The sequence below is a fragment of the Bicyclus anynana genome, chromosome 14, assembly GCF_947172395.1.
Source record: "Bicyclus anynana chromosome 14, ilBicAnyn1.1, whole genome shotgun sequence".
Classification (NCBI taxonomy): domain Eukaryota; kingdom Metazoa; phylum Arthropoda; class Insecta; order Lepidoptera; family Nymphalidae; genus Bicyclus; species Bicyclus anynana.
The window spans coordinates 13501770-13518910 of NC_069096.1; the positions used below are offsets into that span (position 1 = coordinate 13501770).

General features: G+C 35.4%; 1 protein-coding gene across 10 annotated transcripts in view; it reads left to right on the forward strand.

Annotated features, from left to right (window-relative positions):
* The window catches only part of LOC112048768 (POU domain, class 6, transcription factor 2), a 244286-nt gene extending 229190 nt beyond the window's left edge, over nt 1-15096 (forward strand). For 7 of the 10 annotated variants that reach the window (XM_052885576.1, XM_052885578.1, XM_052885577.1 and 4 more), the window contains 4 exons: nt 3679-3732; nt 4639-4722; nt 8459-8595; nt 9783-15096. In XM_052885576.1, the coding sequence (XP_052741536.1) occupies nt 3679-3732; nt 4639-4722; nt 8459-8595; nt 9783-9907 (400 nt within the window). In that variant the 3' untranslated portion in view covers nt 9908-15096. The remainder of the gene's footprint in view (nt 1-3678; nt 3733-4638; nt 4723-8458; nt 8596-9782) is intronic. The other 3 variants (XM_052885580.1, XM_052885582.1, XM_052885583.1) reach the window with 3 other exon arrangements.
* Nucleotides 15097-17141: the final 2045 nt, after the last annotated feature.

Consider the following 17141-nt stretch of genomic DNA (forward strand, 5'->3'; position numbering starts at 1 on the left):
TGACGGGCTTCCGTTCTGCCCCGTGGTCGCTTGAGGCTCGTCTATACATTTTTTTTTTCTGTGAGCTTTGTACTAATTAGAAAATTTTTCTTACTCGTCTTTCGTTAACAATTAATACACGTCATTCATCATTCGGGGAGTCGTTATATCATTGGAAATGTAGATTTGAACTGACCGTTTTTGGACTTCGAACTACATAATAAGTTGCAGTTTTGCCGCCTAGCTGAATCGCTTTGTTAAGGGTTGGAGGCTTTCACAAAATCCGTTCTTAGCGGATGTCTACTAATTATAAACTACCTCCCTGCCAACTTTGTACGTCAAGCAGTCGATATTTTGGTTTCGTTTTAAATATTTTGATATTGAGCATCACAATATCTTTTAAACGCTTATGATAGTTTGGATCCGTGAAAGCCCAGTGGATATTACCTCTGCCTCCGATTCCGGAGTGTGTGGTTCGAATCCGGTCTGCGGCATGCACCTCCAACTTTTCAGTTGTGTGCATTTTAAGAAATTAAACATCACGTGTCTCAAACGGTCAAGGAAAAACATCGTGACCTACATACCAGAGAGTTTTCTTAATTCTCTGCGTGTGTGAAGTCTGCCAATCCGCATTGGGCCAGCATGGTGGACTATTGGCCTAACCCCTCTCATTCTGAGAGGAGACTCGAGCTCAGCAGTTAGCCCAATATGGATTGATAATGATGATGATTGTTTAGAGATATCCCAAAAGTTTATCAAAATTTTCTGTTATTTATCAAAATTGTGTTTCAAATTAGCAGCGCCTATGTACAGTCGACGAAACACGAAACAAGTAACAACCCCGCTTTCATTACACGGGCTTCATCGATTTCACTAATAACGTTTAATTGAAAGTAAATCAAATCGAAAACCTTTTTCACGATTGGGCCGATCGCAGGCCTGTTAGACAAACTCCAAGGAGGCACAACTCGACCCCGAGCGACCTCGTTCGTATAATAAAATCATTAATCGTTACTTCTGTTCCAGTTAATTAATTATCTTGCCGTAATTACTTTTTTCGTGTAATTAAAAGAGTAGAATTCCCCTGTCTTTGTCCCCGTCGTGATTTCGTTTTCCATTAATTTTTCTTTCCTCTGCCCCCAATTTGCCATTGTGCCCTGTGCTACCCCTTTGATTATGCTGGACTCAATTAATTTGCATTATAATTAAAATTTATTATTCCTGAATACACCTTGTGCATCACTTAAAGAGCGGGGACAAAAGAATTCATTATATTTCGTCTAGCGCCTCGGTAATCATAAGAAGTACCCACTATCATAATTAATGCCTCAAACCACGACTGAGATTTCGCCTGATTAATGTAGCTCTGCTAAGATATGAAAACACTAATATTGTCTACATCAAACTCAGACCAATTATAGAAGGACCTGTATCGCACTCATAGTCACGAACAAAATTGTCTGTCATTTTCCGAGGAAAACAAGCTTAGATTTGGTATACATCTTATACTAAATTAGAAGTTTGTGCCCGTTTTTTATACCATTCAATTACACAAAAAGGTATTTTTACGGAGCTCTTTAACCGACGAACACCATTACAACTATTTAACACCGATTATATAGAGACGGTTTTTATAATCGCATTAGATCGTTGATCATATACTTTGACAGAAAAGTAACGTCTAGCGAGGCAGGTCCTATATAATAATTGGTCTGAGACATCAAAGCAATATCGTTTACTTCAAGTAGACATACCTTCTCATTCCATCCATCAAAAGTGTGACAATGTGAAAGTGTGACAAAAAGAAAAACTTCAAGCTAACCCCGAAACTTCTGATCCGGATGTAGGGTTAAGGAGTTCCTTAATGATATGTCAAAATTTTATATCTCTGCTAGCGTTGTTCTCTCTACCCAGCCATATTTTGTAGACAGAGCAGCTTTAGATACTCGTTCTATTATAAAACTTGCTACAGGTCAGTCTTTAGAAGCAACCCAAAGTCTAAAGCAGCTGTTATAGAGAGATTTAGCTTTCTTCTCCCATCCATTTCTGCGGTATATTAACTAACAATAAATCCATTTTACTACCTAAGCACATAAATCGTTATGTCACCATGGTTTTTATTCTCCATTTGTATCTGACGGAGCACCTTCGATAGGTATTTTCTCGATGACTTCTTTAATGTTTTGTTATTGATTTTACAATTCTTTCCCTTATCACCGTTACTGTGAATATATTGGCATACTTATAAGGTCAATATCCATGATAATAACGCACTATCGACAAACATTGAATTAAGCATGACCGGAGTTTATTACAATTTTATATCAAGCTGTCCGCGTCAACTTATGACAAAGGTTTTGTTTACTGTAATTCCGAATTGATTTTCCCGTTCTTTTTGTTAATAGTCCATAACTATCAAGGACGGATATAGAATGATACACTGCAATAATAATTATCTTTACAAACAGTACAAAAAATAGTACATAAGGCTTAGCACCTATTCCTGAGGTTGATAGACATCGAGAAGCACTTCGTAAATGTAATCCTTGAATGCCTTGCAAAGTATTTGCACTGTTTATAGGCGATGGTTTTTTAATTACTTCGAGTATCCGACATAAAATATTAAATACTTTGTAATGTATCTCATTCTCATTTGTATTCTATCTCATTCTCTAGGTGGATTAATATTATGTCCATCTTTGTGACACAGATTGTTTTCATCGAGTTTAGAATCATCACAACAATTAAAAATGTTAAAGTAAAGTTTCTGAAGATTTTCTTCTTTAGAGTTATTTGTGATTATTATATATTCTTTTAATACCTACGAGTATGGAGGATGATATTAGAAGTATAATATAATATTAGAAGTATTTTGTAGCGCCATATTGAACTGTGTCTTTCAATCTGCACCGCTTTTTTGGTCTAAAGAAAATGCCGGTAAAGTTACAGTCACTTGCGGCCTTATTTTTAAACATGGACTAGCATTATTTTCTTTAAAGTAAAGTGAACTTTAAACAGTAGTAATTAGGTCATTCTTTTCTTTGAAGTTTTAAATCTAGGTTTAAATCTTTATCCACGTTTATGATTAAGGGGGATGAGGTTTAACATTATATGTTTCACGTTGACAGACCTCAATCGTAGGTTTGCTAAAAGCGATAGTTTCCTACTTACAGATCGTAGAAGCTATTTAGTTGTTCCGCAATTTTACCAAAAATATAGAGCGACATTTTCAAAGGAAAACAACTCTACTTTAACAGAATACAGTTATGGATTTCCAATAAATTTCCAACACGGAGTAAGTGAAGTAACTTATTCAGTATGAATTCTTGGCTCTGCAAAGACTACATTATTCGCTTGAACTGGTTTTGCGATAATATCAGTAAATTAAGCGATGTTTTTATTAATTACAACATCCATTGAAATAAACATTTTTATGCAGGTTCTATCTACGTTTGTATTAATTATATTTATAATATTATTTAAGACCAAATATATATCATATTAAGGAAATAATTTCATATATTATTAAGGAAAATTATCTTATAATTGCTCAGGTAAATATATACCAAGCGTGCGACACTTTTATATATTTTATATTATATATTATTACTAAATATACTTATATAACTTTGTGCTCCTTCAATATAAGGTGAGCTCTTATTAAATAAACTCTAACATATAATTTGTTACCGTCCCCAGTGCCCTGGCTTCGCAGATGCTAGCAGCTCAGCTGTCTTCACAACAACAAAACATGTATGTGTTTTGTTTTTTTATACCCCATTACACCAGTAACGTCGGAGCTCACATCATTTACAGCTGCTCAATCAATTTCTAAATATTTTCCTTTCTAATATACAAAATTAACAGTAAGTTCAGTAACATTTGCTATGACTACAACTTATTTATGACCAAGAATGATGTTAGCTTCCGACGTACTTGCCATGTTACATGCATTAAGCACGCTTCACCTCACTCAGCGGCCCAGGCCGTACGTAAATTGTCTTTAAATCAAAATGTTTCAACGCTATTTAATGTAATCTTATCTGCATCGGCGATCCGTGCATACCACGTGAATGTAAGCCGCATACATTTATTTCTAATTACCGGTTTTGGCGTTCTTTCTTTTCCTTTTCACACGTATACCGTATTTACATACGCGTTATTGTTAGGCGTTATTGTATGAGGAATAGCGTTTTGATGTTAAGACAAAGTACGCAACACTAATGTACCGGCCACCGAGCGTTCGACGTTTTGAGTAATTGTTGTGAGAAGTTGATCACATTTGTTTAGTGTTACGTGTCGGTTAATTACGAACTTTCCATCTTATCTAGCATGATGTATTATTTCATTATTTTACTTTTTGTTAATATTCATTTCGCGCAATTCAAAAGCCAGGGCATTGGCATACGTTACCTTTCGTTTCTAATTGAATTCATTTTATTGTTACCACGTACGGTATTAATCAAACTGATTACCTCGTCGGCCTAAATTGCCTATTGTTTTTTTTTCGTTGTACGTCTAAACGTTAACGCCATGTCAATGTCCTGTACTTTCGCCTGCTGGTTTGGGATAAGTTTAACGCGTCGGCATCATCGCGCTAGATTTTCTTTTTTGGAATCGCAAGTAAATTTCTAACATTAAAATTTATGTTCGATACAGATTTGAGAAATTGGATATAACTCCAAAAAGTGCGCAGAAAATCAAACCGGTGCTTGAACGTTGGATGAAGGAAGCAGAAGAGAGGTAAATATTATTGTTTGAGTGAATTTGTGCGTCCTGTGAAACCGTGTACCGTGTACCACATTTGGCCTATTACGCTTAGCAACGAAAGATATTTCTCAAATCTGGTCTAACTGAGCTTTTGGTTAGGTTGTTTGTGCACCCATACATTTTGTTTCATGCTTTGTTTTGTATATTTGTGCATTTATCTGTTTATAAGTAGAAATTTAGATACTCACAACATTTACAGAGGTAAGGCGTATAATTATAACTAGTTACGTAATCCATTAACATTTAATAACACATTAACCATTAACCTGTTGATTATAGAAATCTAATTATAAGCACTTAATATTTTCAATAATTCATGTTCATGTACACAAGGAATTCTGAATGCATAATTAATTTGTTATTAATTAAAATCCATGTAATTTAAAATACAGTAACATAGTTGCTTATTATTGGTAGAACTAATTTAGTTTTAAGTCAACTAGGTAAATATAAATAAAGGTAAAAAAATGAATTCTTGCGGCAACAAAATGACTACAGTCTTCATAAACACATTCATCTAATGAAATTTAAAATACTGTTAATAGGTATTATAAAACCTATACCTAGGTTTTATATTTTAATCTTATAAATCTATTCATCTATTGAAATTTATAACACTATTGATAATTACATGACGTCTTTAAAACATACGTAAGTTGTTACTGTTACGCAAAATACTAAAAACTAGTTTATTTACACCACAGCGTATATTTTTGCCTTTTATCGTTATTAATTATCTCAAATATCTCGTAATATGACTAGCGAATATGCATAGAAACATATTTATTCATATATACATTGCTAAATGTATCTTTCTCTAGTCAAAATTCACTCAAATCGCGAAGATCCTTCAATGACCGCTAGGATTTATCGATTTTACAGTCTGCATCATTAAAATGCATTATCTCGAGGTAACGGGACAAGTTTAACATTGCAAATAGTGCGTTGAATTCGCAATCAGCCCTCTCTCTTGGTGGTAATTTTTAACGAGCGCCTCTCTTAACAGTGGTCCTTGAATTAATAAAGATATAGACTCATCCATTTCGTCTTCATTAGCGGTTAACTAGCAAATCATCCTGTAAAGTTTTTAATTGTCTGTCAGCCATTTGTATGTCCCCCTTTTCCGAAAATGGCTGTGACTAAACCAGAACTAATTTGGCGTCATATTTCTATTTTTACTCAGCAATATCATGTACTGAATGTGAATATATTTGGACTAATATACCGCCATATTTGTGACTTCTACTAAATTGAATGATGAATATACATAATTACTTAATTAGGTACCTAATATATATACATATTATATAACTACCCAGAATTTGGAAAACATCCATAATCATAACACAAACGTGCCAGTTCTGGCATCAGAATCCACGTCCTCGGATGCAGTAGACAAAGTCACTACATTAATTACCAAGTCAGTCAGCGTCAGTTTTAACGTTTTCCTTGTTTTTATGGGTTTTTCGGTTGTCTCGAATAACTAAAAATTATATCCTGAAAATTTATTAGTTCTCCGTAAGCATCTTGTTGGTTGTAGTCCACGACACAACTCTTCTTTTATCAAACAAATTTGAATAGGTATTTACTATTTGACGTTGACAACACACGATTAAATCAAGCTGTGTTGGGATGGGAAGTGACAGTGTGAGTTTCGAATTTATTCTTTATCTCTCTCTAACACGCTACAGAGACATATTCGAAATTGACACTGTCAAGTTTACGACATTGTTACAGAATGGCGTTCTGATTCCTTCTGATATTATTTTTTAGGAAACATTTTTCAAATTAACACTCATAACGAAAGTCATGAAATCACTCTCAGTATATACCGCCAGCAGACAGATGCCTAAAGTATTCTAAATGTTAAAGATTCATTTATGTAAGGGGATTCAAATGACATTGGCATTATGAAACCAGAGCAAGGTTCATTATTTACATTTGACGTGCTTAAGCTTATTTTGGTTTTCAATATGAACTTGAAATGAGATGAGGGCTGCTCTACTTTGACATCTGATTGCTATAACCCTATAAATAGTCAATTTCAGAGAAGCATGATTTTAAATTCAAAAACGTTATTTTAAATTGTAGATGAACTTTTCCTAGTTTTTTGTAGTTTATTATCTTGGAATATAGAGTATCTAATCCAATATATTAAACTTCCTATCTGTAACGGGATCAAACAACTTAAAATATGCTATATATTTACTATATATTATATAATATTTAAGTTGTTGAATAGTTATTTTACTCTAGTCCTTAAATGTACATACACATATTATATTTACGTAATTGTTTATACTAATACAACCATGTTAATAGACATGGATTTATATATGGATGTATATACTTATGGATTTTTGGAATCTTAATCCATGTTTATAAATATGGCCTATAGTACGAGTATTTTATATTGATATTCTTATTTAGGACGACAGTTTCGCTTTGGATGTATCTAGTAGTGAAGTGACAACATTAACCTTTGTGTGTAAACTAAAGGAACATCAGCGCAGAGGAAACGCATTCTTGATTCTTTAAGTGATAAAGTGGAAGGCGACAATCCCAAAATCCATTTACCTAAAAAATGTGTACCTACCTCAGTCACAAAATTACGACGATAATTTCTAAAAATGTTTTTGCTTTGCCGACGCTCCTTTCGGTTCACACATAAATGTGCATATATAAAATATCATAACAAAAAGTGTTAAACACTGACAGTTTAACATTTTTACAATAACTGGGTTATTCGCTAATTCGGTGTCTTTAGAACGATGATGTCAACTGAGCATGATTACCATTAGTAATCACATTGCAACGTTATTAAGTGATACAAAAAAGACTTAGCCTAAACTACCCTTGGACACAAGAAATTTCTTTACTGTGGCTTGGATTTAGGTTGTAAGATGTTATGATGACAGACCAAACAAGTTTGTGTGTAGGACTGTAGGTAGGTAACTGAAAGTATAGTCCTTTTCATGTAAGTAGTCCCCCAGACGCGGCGCTATGTCCTAATGGCGCTCATTGAAATTTGGTAATGGCGGTCTTATTGTCATTTGTGTAAGGCGCTGTCAATTTTAGTTCAGGTTTTACTCGCAGGACTTCTTTCATGAAAAGGACTCTACCTACGATTCGTTTAAGAAAACGACAGTTTTACACACCAACGAGCTGTCTGTCAACTGTCAGTGACAAACACTTGTCAAACACACTACCATGACAAACAAACCACACAACTGAGTCCTCTCCGTCCTGAGTCCAGACGGCAAGCGTATGCTTCAATTATACGGAGCTACCACACAAGGCATTGCAGTAGCGAGGGAAGTAGGCAGAGATTGTGTGGCCGAGTTACTTGTCCTGCCTACCGCCGTACTGTATTTTGTTGGTTTAGGACGCTACTCAAAAGACTAGGACGGGGCTTAGCGCGAGATTTATATGCGGGGCCACAGATTTCGAGGTCAAAATAAGAAATAGGGAACGGTGGGCAGTTCGAGTGAGATGAAATGCGGCAGGATGAATAACGTGGCCACACGACGTCTCTGCCTACTTTCCTCATTACTTCCTACTTCCCACACCATGCACTATGTGGCGGAACAAACAACTCTGTTATGTCATCCTGCATAACGCATCCATGTAACGCGCAGCGACAAAAATAAATGTGCTAGTGAAGCATACTTTATTGCTTTATATTAAAGTACAAATTCCCTTATTCCAGGTACGCATCAGGGCAGAACCATCTCACGGACTTCATAGGGATGGAGCCGAGCAAGAAACGCAAACGGCGGACGTCGTTCACTCCTCAAGCGTTGGAACTGTTGAATGCGCACTTTGAAAGGAACACCCATCCGTCTGGTAAGAAAGTATTTCATGTATTGAACGAATGAATAAACTGATTGCAGTAAAGAATGAACGGATTCCATTTAAAAGCTAAGCACAGAGAATGAGAAATATAAAAGCTTTTGGTTCGGTGAATTGAAAGAGTGTATAGTTTGCTGGTTCTGTGGCGCTCTCTATCCAACATTTAAGGTTCTTTGGCACACGACATTTAAACATTTTGAATGCTTATTATTTCAATTCATTTTCGTCGGCTGTTTGACTGACAGGGTATTTGAGGTTATGATTTATAGCCGCACACACAATAATATTTATAATTATATATACTAAATACGGCCGCATTGTAGATATGCGAAAGTCAAAATTAAAAAAAAAACACTAAGTAAACAGTAATGGGAAATATATTACTGTCCCACTTTCCGTTTATATCGTACAACTTTATTAGACGAGCATATATGAAAAAATTATTGAGACGTAATAGCCCAGTGGATATGACTTCTGCCTTCGGTTCGGAGGACGTAGGTTTGAATTATGTGCATTTTAAGAAATTAAATATCACGTGTCTCAAACGGTGAAGGAAAACATCGTGAGGAAACCTGTTTACCAGAGAATTTTCATAATTCTCTTCGTGTGTCAAGTCTCTGCACTGGTCAGCGTGGTGGACTACGGCCTAACTGCTCTCGTTCGAAGAGGAAACTCATGCTCAGCAGTGGGCTAATGATAGTGACATGAAAAATTAAATACTGAATTTCCTTTCAAAATTCAAAATTCATTTATTTCAAGTAGGCTCAGTTTACAAGCACTTGATACGTCAGTTGACTATTTGTAAAGATTCTACCACCGGTTCGGAAGGCAGATTCTGCTGAGAAGAAACCGGCAAGAAACTCATCAGTTGCTTTTTTAAAAAAAATCATACAATAATACAATTTACAATTGACGACAACATTACAATTTCTTATAGTTTTACTTCCTGTGTGAAGGTGGAAGCTGATCCAACGGCCTCCAAGCATCTTTATCATTAAGGAACTCATCAACAGTGTAGTAACCTCGACTAAGCAAATGTTTTTTGCTTAGTCGAGGTCGAGGAAAAAGCCAATGCATAGCTTTAACACATTGCTTAAAGCTATGCATTGGCAGGTCCATCACAGTCTTGGGGATCTTGTTATAGAAGAGTACACCTAAATTTTTTTTTTTTTTAATTCCAGGCACTGAAATAACCGGCCTAGCCCACCAGTTGGGCTACGAACGGGAGGTCATCAGAATATGGTTCTGCAACAAGAGGCAGGCGCTCAAGAACACCGTACGGATGATGTCCAAGGGAATGGTCTAAACCACACGTAGAAATAAATAACCAACACATAACTGTTAATGAAAAATGAGTTATAATCATCAGATTATGTTAACATCGTACAGTAATATCCGAACTAATTAAAACTGATGTTAAGTCTTATCCAAGAGTGATACTAAAATATGGACCGTATTTTAATTATCAGCATGTTTAAACTGCTCACTGTGGGAGTGTTCCCTAAAGGAGAGGTTTTTGGAGTTTAGATTCTCCATGATACACCTACGTGAGTTGGCGGAATGGGTACCTAATAATATTTAACTTTAAGTGATGATTTGCTAACTGTGGCCCTCATAAAAAGGCACAAAGTCACTCAGCGGGCGATGGAGCGAGCTATGCTTGGGGTTTCTCTGCGTGATCGAATCAGAAATGAGGAGATCCGCAGAAGAACCAAAGTCACTGATATAGCTCAGCGAGTCGCGAAGTTGAAGTTGCAATGGGCAGGCCACATAGTTCGAAGAGTCGAAGGACGTTGGGGTCCCAAGGTTCTGGAATGGCGATCCCTAGGTGGGCCGAAGACATTAAGCGGGTTGCAGGGAGCCGCTGTATGCTAGCAGCTCGAGACCGTTTTGTTTAGAAGTCCATGCAAGAGGCCTATGTCCAGCAGAGGGCGTCCGTCGTCTGTTAATGATGATGATTTTCCAGATGTAATTGATAATGGCCGGGACCAACGAGTTAACATGTTCTGCGGTGGTGTAACACCACCAATACCTAACTCCAGGCTAAAATGTTTTACTGAGAATTTCTTAAAGGAAAGATCAAGTCTAAGAAACCCGGTAAACCCGGTACCTCGTGATCCAATAGTGAGTTAAAGCAAATCCTTATTTTGTAAACCAACTCTTTTTAACCGTTGTAATAGACGTATTTTGTTTGATACTCGCATATTCTATTATGTCCAAAAACCCATATTTGGTGAGCCTATATTATCACTTACAGGAAACTAGTGTCCTAATTTTTGGAGAATTTTCCGCTGATGTTGTCATGGCAGTCAGTCGAACAGTTCTCCTTTTTATATGACATCTAAGACAAATATTGAGTTAGATATAATTGATGAAATCATGTCTATGACCATATATTAGTATCGCACTTGGTAAGTAAATAAGAAATATTACAAAGCTTAGCAAAGGCAGCTAAGTGTGACTTTTCGCTCACTTGAACGCAAATCTCAAAGTTGTGTCTCGTTATTGCGAGCAATGAGCGTTTTGTCCATATAATAAAATCGCAAAATTATATACAAAATCGCAGACATGTTCGCCTTTTTATAATTTGCATTACAATATTATATACTTGCTACGTAAAATTTCTTTCCGAACTGGCCTTATTCGAATCATGTTACGATTCCAGCCAATTTTAGTGACGTAATACGATTTTTTTAACTTAAATAAAATGTAAATTAACATTTCGACTGATATATTCGTCTCGACGTAGCTACTTTTACAATGATATATAAACAGTAGTTTAATATAGGTGTTTAGTACAAAATCAAAAACAATTCGATCGTCACAATTTGGTATACACTTTATATATTTATTTAATTATGTTTAGCACTCTATGAGAGACAGTGGTGTGTACAACATTTTTCAAACTTCTTGATCTTAGGCTCGAGCAAAGGAACCACGAACAACCCTATAAGACTATTTTTTATTTAGAACTAGCAGTGGAATTCAGTTCTTCACAAATCCCGTGGGAACCAATATTTTTTCTGTGATGAGAAGTAGTTAATCTAAAGTATTGTCTTCGTTTCAAATTTCAGTCTAAACGGTTCAGTAGTAGCGGCGTTAAAGAGTAACAAACATCCATACAAACTTTCGCGTTTATAATAGTAGTAGGAAGTAGGAAGTAGGATTTGCCATATCCTGTGGCCAATACAGCTTCCATACTAAAACAACAATTCAGAATCCAGGACACGTCATCCTTAAATACAATGGTTGAAAAATACACGCAGTGTGTTTCGGAGGCCAGCGAGTCGGCCATTCCGAAAATCTCCCTAAAGATGCCAGTTGGTAAAACACTGGGTGGACGGATTTATAGGCTGACCAGAAAAATAAAAGACCTATCCATGTTGTGGAAAAAAGGAACTAATAATATCTTCAGTTAGCTAGGCACCCCAATATAGATTTTCTATGTTTCTGGTGGTGCTATACAATTCTTTTTGTTTTAAATTATAGGGGTACCACTTAACGTGGCTAGTGCCTGTCGCACGGTGCCATAGCATGTTGCGACAGTTACTGCAGTTATACTTGCCTTCTCAGAATACAAAAAAAAACACTTCTGTATTCTGAGCTTGCCTTAGTAGATATAGCCTGACCCGACAAAAGTACCTCACTCTGTTGCGGAAAAAAATGGAACCAATCACCATTCTAACTACAATCCAAGTTTTCTATATTTCTGGTCAGGTTAAATAATCTTTCCTACAGTTCCTTTCATGTAGGATGGATGAATATGACAGTACGTTTCATACAGGCGACTGTCACTGCTCCCATGCTATCTAAAAACACTTTACATTAGATTACGGTTGTCGTAGTATTATAACGTCAACGTAAAATAGACCTAAACGGCTTTGTTTTGAACTCGTAATTTTTTCCTCTGCGCATTAAATTTACAAATGATGCCCTTGGGAGCTGGCTGTAGAAAAGTGGATAAATTCAAGCTTTAAAGTAAGACTTTTAGGTCTTACCTACTTTGATATAAACATAGGCTGAGCCTCGATACCTACATACTTACTAAAACAAAAATGTGGGTGCACGCCACTGTTCTATTAATGTGTATGGCAATTTGCAACTTTGCAATAATCCGCAAAAAATGTTTTACAAATTATGTGATGGTTTGAAAAAGGTTTTGCTTCTAGAAATTAATATTTTAAAATAAAATTTCATGTTCTAGTATGATGCAAAAATTATGTAAACCAGTTTGTATCTAAGCTTTTGGTTTGGTTAGTACAACAATGATTTCTTTTATTTTCCCGACAAATATAAAAAATATGTATTGCCATTATAGCCTTAATGACCATGAATTCTCTAAATACTCTATGATAAAATCATGAGCATACTTACGTAACTTTTTGTGGTTATTCTGGTATTTAAAATTTCTGCAGATTATTGCAAAGTCATTTTATAGATTTCAATTATTCCTATAAAATTAATAGTGATGCAATAAAACGAAAATCGATAAATTTTATATCGATAAAGTGTATTAGTTTAATGCATAATTTGCCGCTTACCATGACAAACTAATTAGGAGCGCCGGTTAATTTTTATTTATAATAATGCATTTTGTAAATAAGTACAACATTTTGGAAATAAAACTCACGGCTATAAAAGAATGTAGTTTATAGAATACATTAATTTATTGAAATACTCTGAGTTGTTTCGTTTTACATAGCGAATGTTGCACTTTATAGTTTTAGGGTAAAATAACAATATTATGAAAGTAGTAAAAATGTGTCGTCAATCTTAGTGGCCTATTAATTTTCTTTCGATTATTATTAGTTTTTTGTTAATAGATAGGTTTAAAAGCGATATGTATAGAATAATTACGTGCATTGTCGTAAATTGTAAATATTGTTCTCGTGAATTTAGTTTATTAAAATGTATTATTAGTTCTATGTAATTATAACTGAACTATAAGTTTAGCTTTGTAAGATCTTTTTCTAGGTATTTAAGTTAGATATTTGTTGCAATATAATTATGATGATTTTTCATGAAAAAAATATGCCTTCGTTTCCATGTTTGCAAAACTACGTATTTGTTCAATGCAATTTTCTATTAAAAATACAAGTAACAGCAGGTCTGAGTTGGACCAATAAACAAACTATACTGTGCATAATATTTGGGCAGCTCCAAAAAAAACTAATAAAATTGCCTCGCATTTGGAAAGTAGATTTCGAAATATTATACTTATAGATTTTCAAAAAAAATATAAAATTATTATATATGATTTAAGAGTGGAGTTGCCCAAAAAGTATGCACATTTCTATAATTTTATATTATTCACTTTATTACGATTTTTCACTTATTGAACTTTACATTCGATACTTTTTTTTAAATATTTGAATATGTACTTATAAAATCGTATTACTTAGGCTTTTATCTATGTATTCATTAAATGCTAATATAATTATATGTAAATAAATAACAAACTCATTTCAATAAAGACCCGCTGTTATATGTATAACCGATAGTAATAAGGCTGTAATTTAACGTATGTTAATGACCAATGAAAACCAACTTGTGATCATTAATATTTGTACTGTTACCTACTACTTAACAAGAGTCGTTAAAAAATAATATTATAAAATTGAACATATTTTTCGGCTGTTGAAAAATTGTAAATACAATATTAAGGATAATAAAAGAAAACTATTTGGATTAATATTTAGGAACAAAGGGAAAAAATATTATCAAAATTTATATTTTCAAAAATTATTACAAGTGCAAAAAATGTGTATTTAAAAAAAGAGGAATGTTTGGCCATAATCAAAATTTATCGAGTACGCATTTTTTATCGACTACAACACACCACTACGCCCACAGACAAGCAGTACGGTAAACAGTGACTTAAGAAAAAATTGTGCGATGCGATTTTGTACGTAATGTACTTATAATGGAATCAAGTGTTTCGTATAGCGACTATTTCAATTTTTAATCGTGTTAGAACTAAATGGATACCGTAGAATAGTAAGTATATACAATATTCTGTGTTTCACTAGATACAATCAGTTTATCAATATCCGATATTAGAATCGATTCGAAGCATTCGATAGTAACCGTGCTTTAAATATCGATACATTTAAAAAATAAAATACGAAACATTTGACTCCTAACAAACACTAGCGTAATAGATCAGCATAGAATGCTAAGTACAAATAATTATTTAACGATAAACCACTAGTCCGTTACATATAAAACTAATATTATGAAATTTTATTACGCGGCAAAATCGCTTCGCACCCTGGTTTTCATGATCCGCATGTATTTATAATAATAATAGTTTAAATTACAATTATTAAAAGTCTACTACACATAACTTCATCTGTAACACATATTCAAACCAAACTGTAACAGTATACCTATAATAGTGTATTAATTTTTCTTCCTGTAATGGTACCGAATGGATGACTATGGCTGCGGGATTCAGAAGAGAAGCAGATTAAAGGCAGATAACTGTTTGAACAATTGTTTTATTATTTATTTATTACCCTTTCACCTAATTGCTTCGGTCGTCTGCATAGTCATAAAGGCAAACAAGTTAGATTTATGAAAACTAAATCAGGGAATACTGTTTGGTGAATGACATTTTATCATCTCGATCTAAAATTGCATCAATGTATGCATAGCTGAAAAATTGAAGAGTTCGATGCAATATGTGTGAGAACTGTGATGCACATACACATCACAATCTTACTATAGTAAATAATATACTATAGTAAATCTTACTGACCCGTTTAAGACCATATTAATTACTTAGGAAGGAATGTATAATTTGCGCTATAAGTTGGCTTAAGCTCGTAAGAAATCTACCCAGGATATTAGTAAATGTCCCTATGTAAAAGAGATGGCAGCCTCTCTCTCTTCTTGTAATGAAGCGAAGGTAAAGGAAAGATGGCGTGAATATTTCCTAAAGCTTCTCACTCAACACCTTACCGCACAACCTCCCGAGTTGTATGCCAACCTAAGAGTTGTTGCTCCAATAACACCAGAAGAATCGGAAAACAGTCGGACCTGACAATGTCCCGATAGAGACATGGAAATCGTTAGGCTATCGTGTTGTATACTTGCTCACTGACCTTTTTAACCGTAACCTGGTCACTCGAAAAATGCCTGAATGTTGGAGGTTGAGCATTATAGTTCCTGTCTACAAAGGGAAAGGATTGTGCCACTTGCCGCGGTATCAAAGTAATGTGCCACACCTTATAGCTGTTCGAACGTATTATCGAATCACGGCTGCGTCAAGAGTGTGTTGTCTCTGAGTCAAACTGGCTTTCATCCAGGATATAGTACAATGGATCCCATCTTTGTTACCTTGCATTTCTAGACCTGCAAAAGGCCTTCGACTGTGTGGCTCGGCAGGTAATATGGTGGGCACAGCGATCTAAAAACGTACCTGAGATTTATAGAGATATGTACCTAATTTCCGAATCTATAATTAGGACTGCCGTTGGGGACACATCGCCTTTTTCAGTCACAGTCGGTATACACCAAGGTTTGGCTCTGGGCCCCTTTTTATTTAATGTTTCGCTAGATACTGTTACTGAGGACATTCAGAACCCACCGCCGTGGCTTATAATGTTTGCAGACGATATCGCACTAGTAAATCATGACAAAGAGACTTTTGAGCGGAAGGTGAACATCTGGAAAATAAAATTAGAAGCTCAATACGGCGAAGACAGAGTAGGCACCTTGCTTGCTCCGGTACGGCCCCGGGTAGTATATTAATCGGCGAGAAAAGAACGTATTGCTCAGAATCCTTTAAATACTTGGGGTCGGTCATGCGCGAGTCTGGTGTTATTGACCATGTCAAGGCCCGTGTAAGTGCTGCTTGGTGAAAATGGCGGATCAAACTGATGTTCTATGCGATCACAGAATGCCGCTTAAGCTCAAGAGACTTATCTACAAATCTTTAATACGACCCGTAGGTACTGTTGTACGGTTGTGAGACTTGGTCGGCATTGATGAAGCATCAGATATGTGCAGGAACCCCAAGACACGGAGATGAAAATGCTACGATGGATGTATAACGTCGACTAAGTATAGTATAATTTAACGAGCACATCCGCAGTAGGCTCAACGTCCGTGACATCGGAGATAAGCTGCAAGCAAGAAGCCAGTCTTAGATGGTCATAGTCATATTGCACAACGTCCGCAGAGGTACGTGGATCACAGTTGTCTAAACATCGCAGTTCCTGGAGTTAAACACCGAGGGCGCCCAAAAAAACGCTGGCTCTACATTATAGACGCGGACTTGAGAGCCAAGAAACTTATAACTTATAAGTTGGATGCCCAAGTTCGGTCAAAGTAGGCGAGATTATGCCGGAAAGCGGACCCCGCATATTAGGACCGAAGAAGAAGTTGGGAAACCTGAAACTAGTTCAATATAGATAAAGATACCGCAGAAGGAAGGTTTGTAGATAAAATGAAGTATCGATATTCAATGTTACGGAACATCACTTTTCCAAAGGGATCACCCACAGTACTGTGTAGGCTACACAACCACTTTTCTA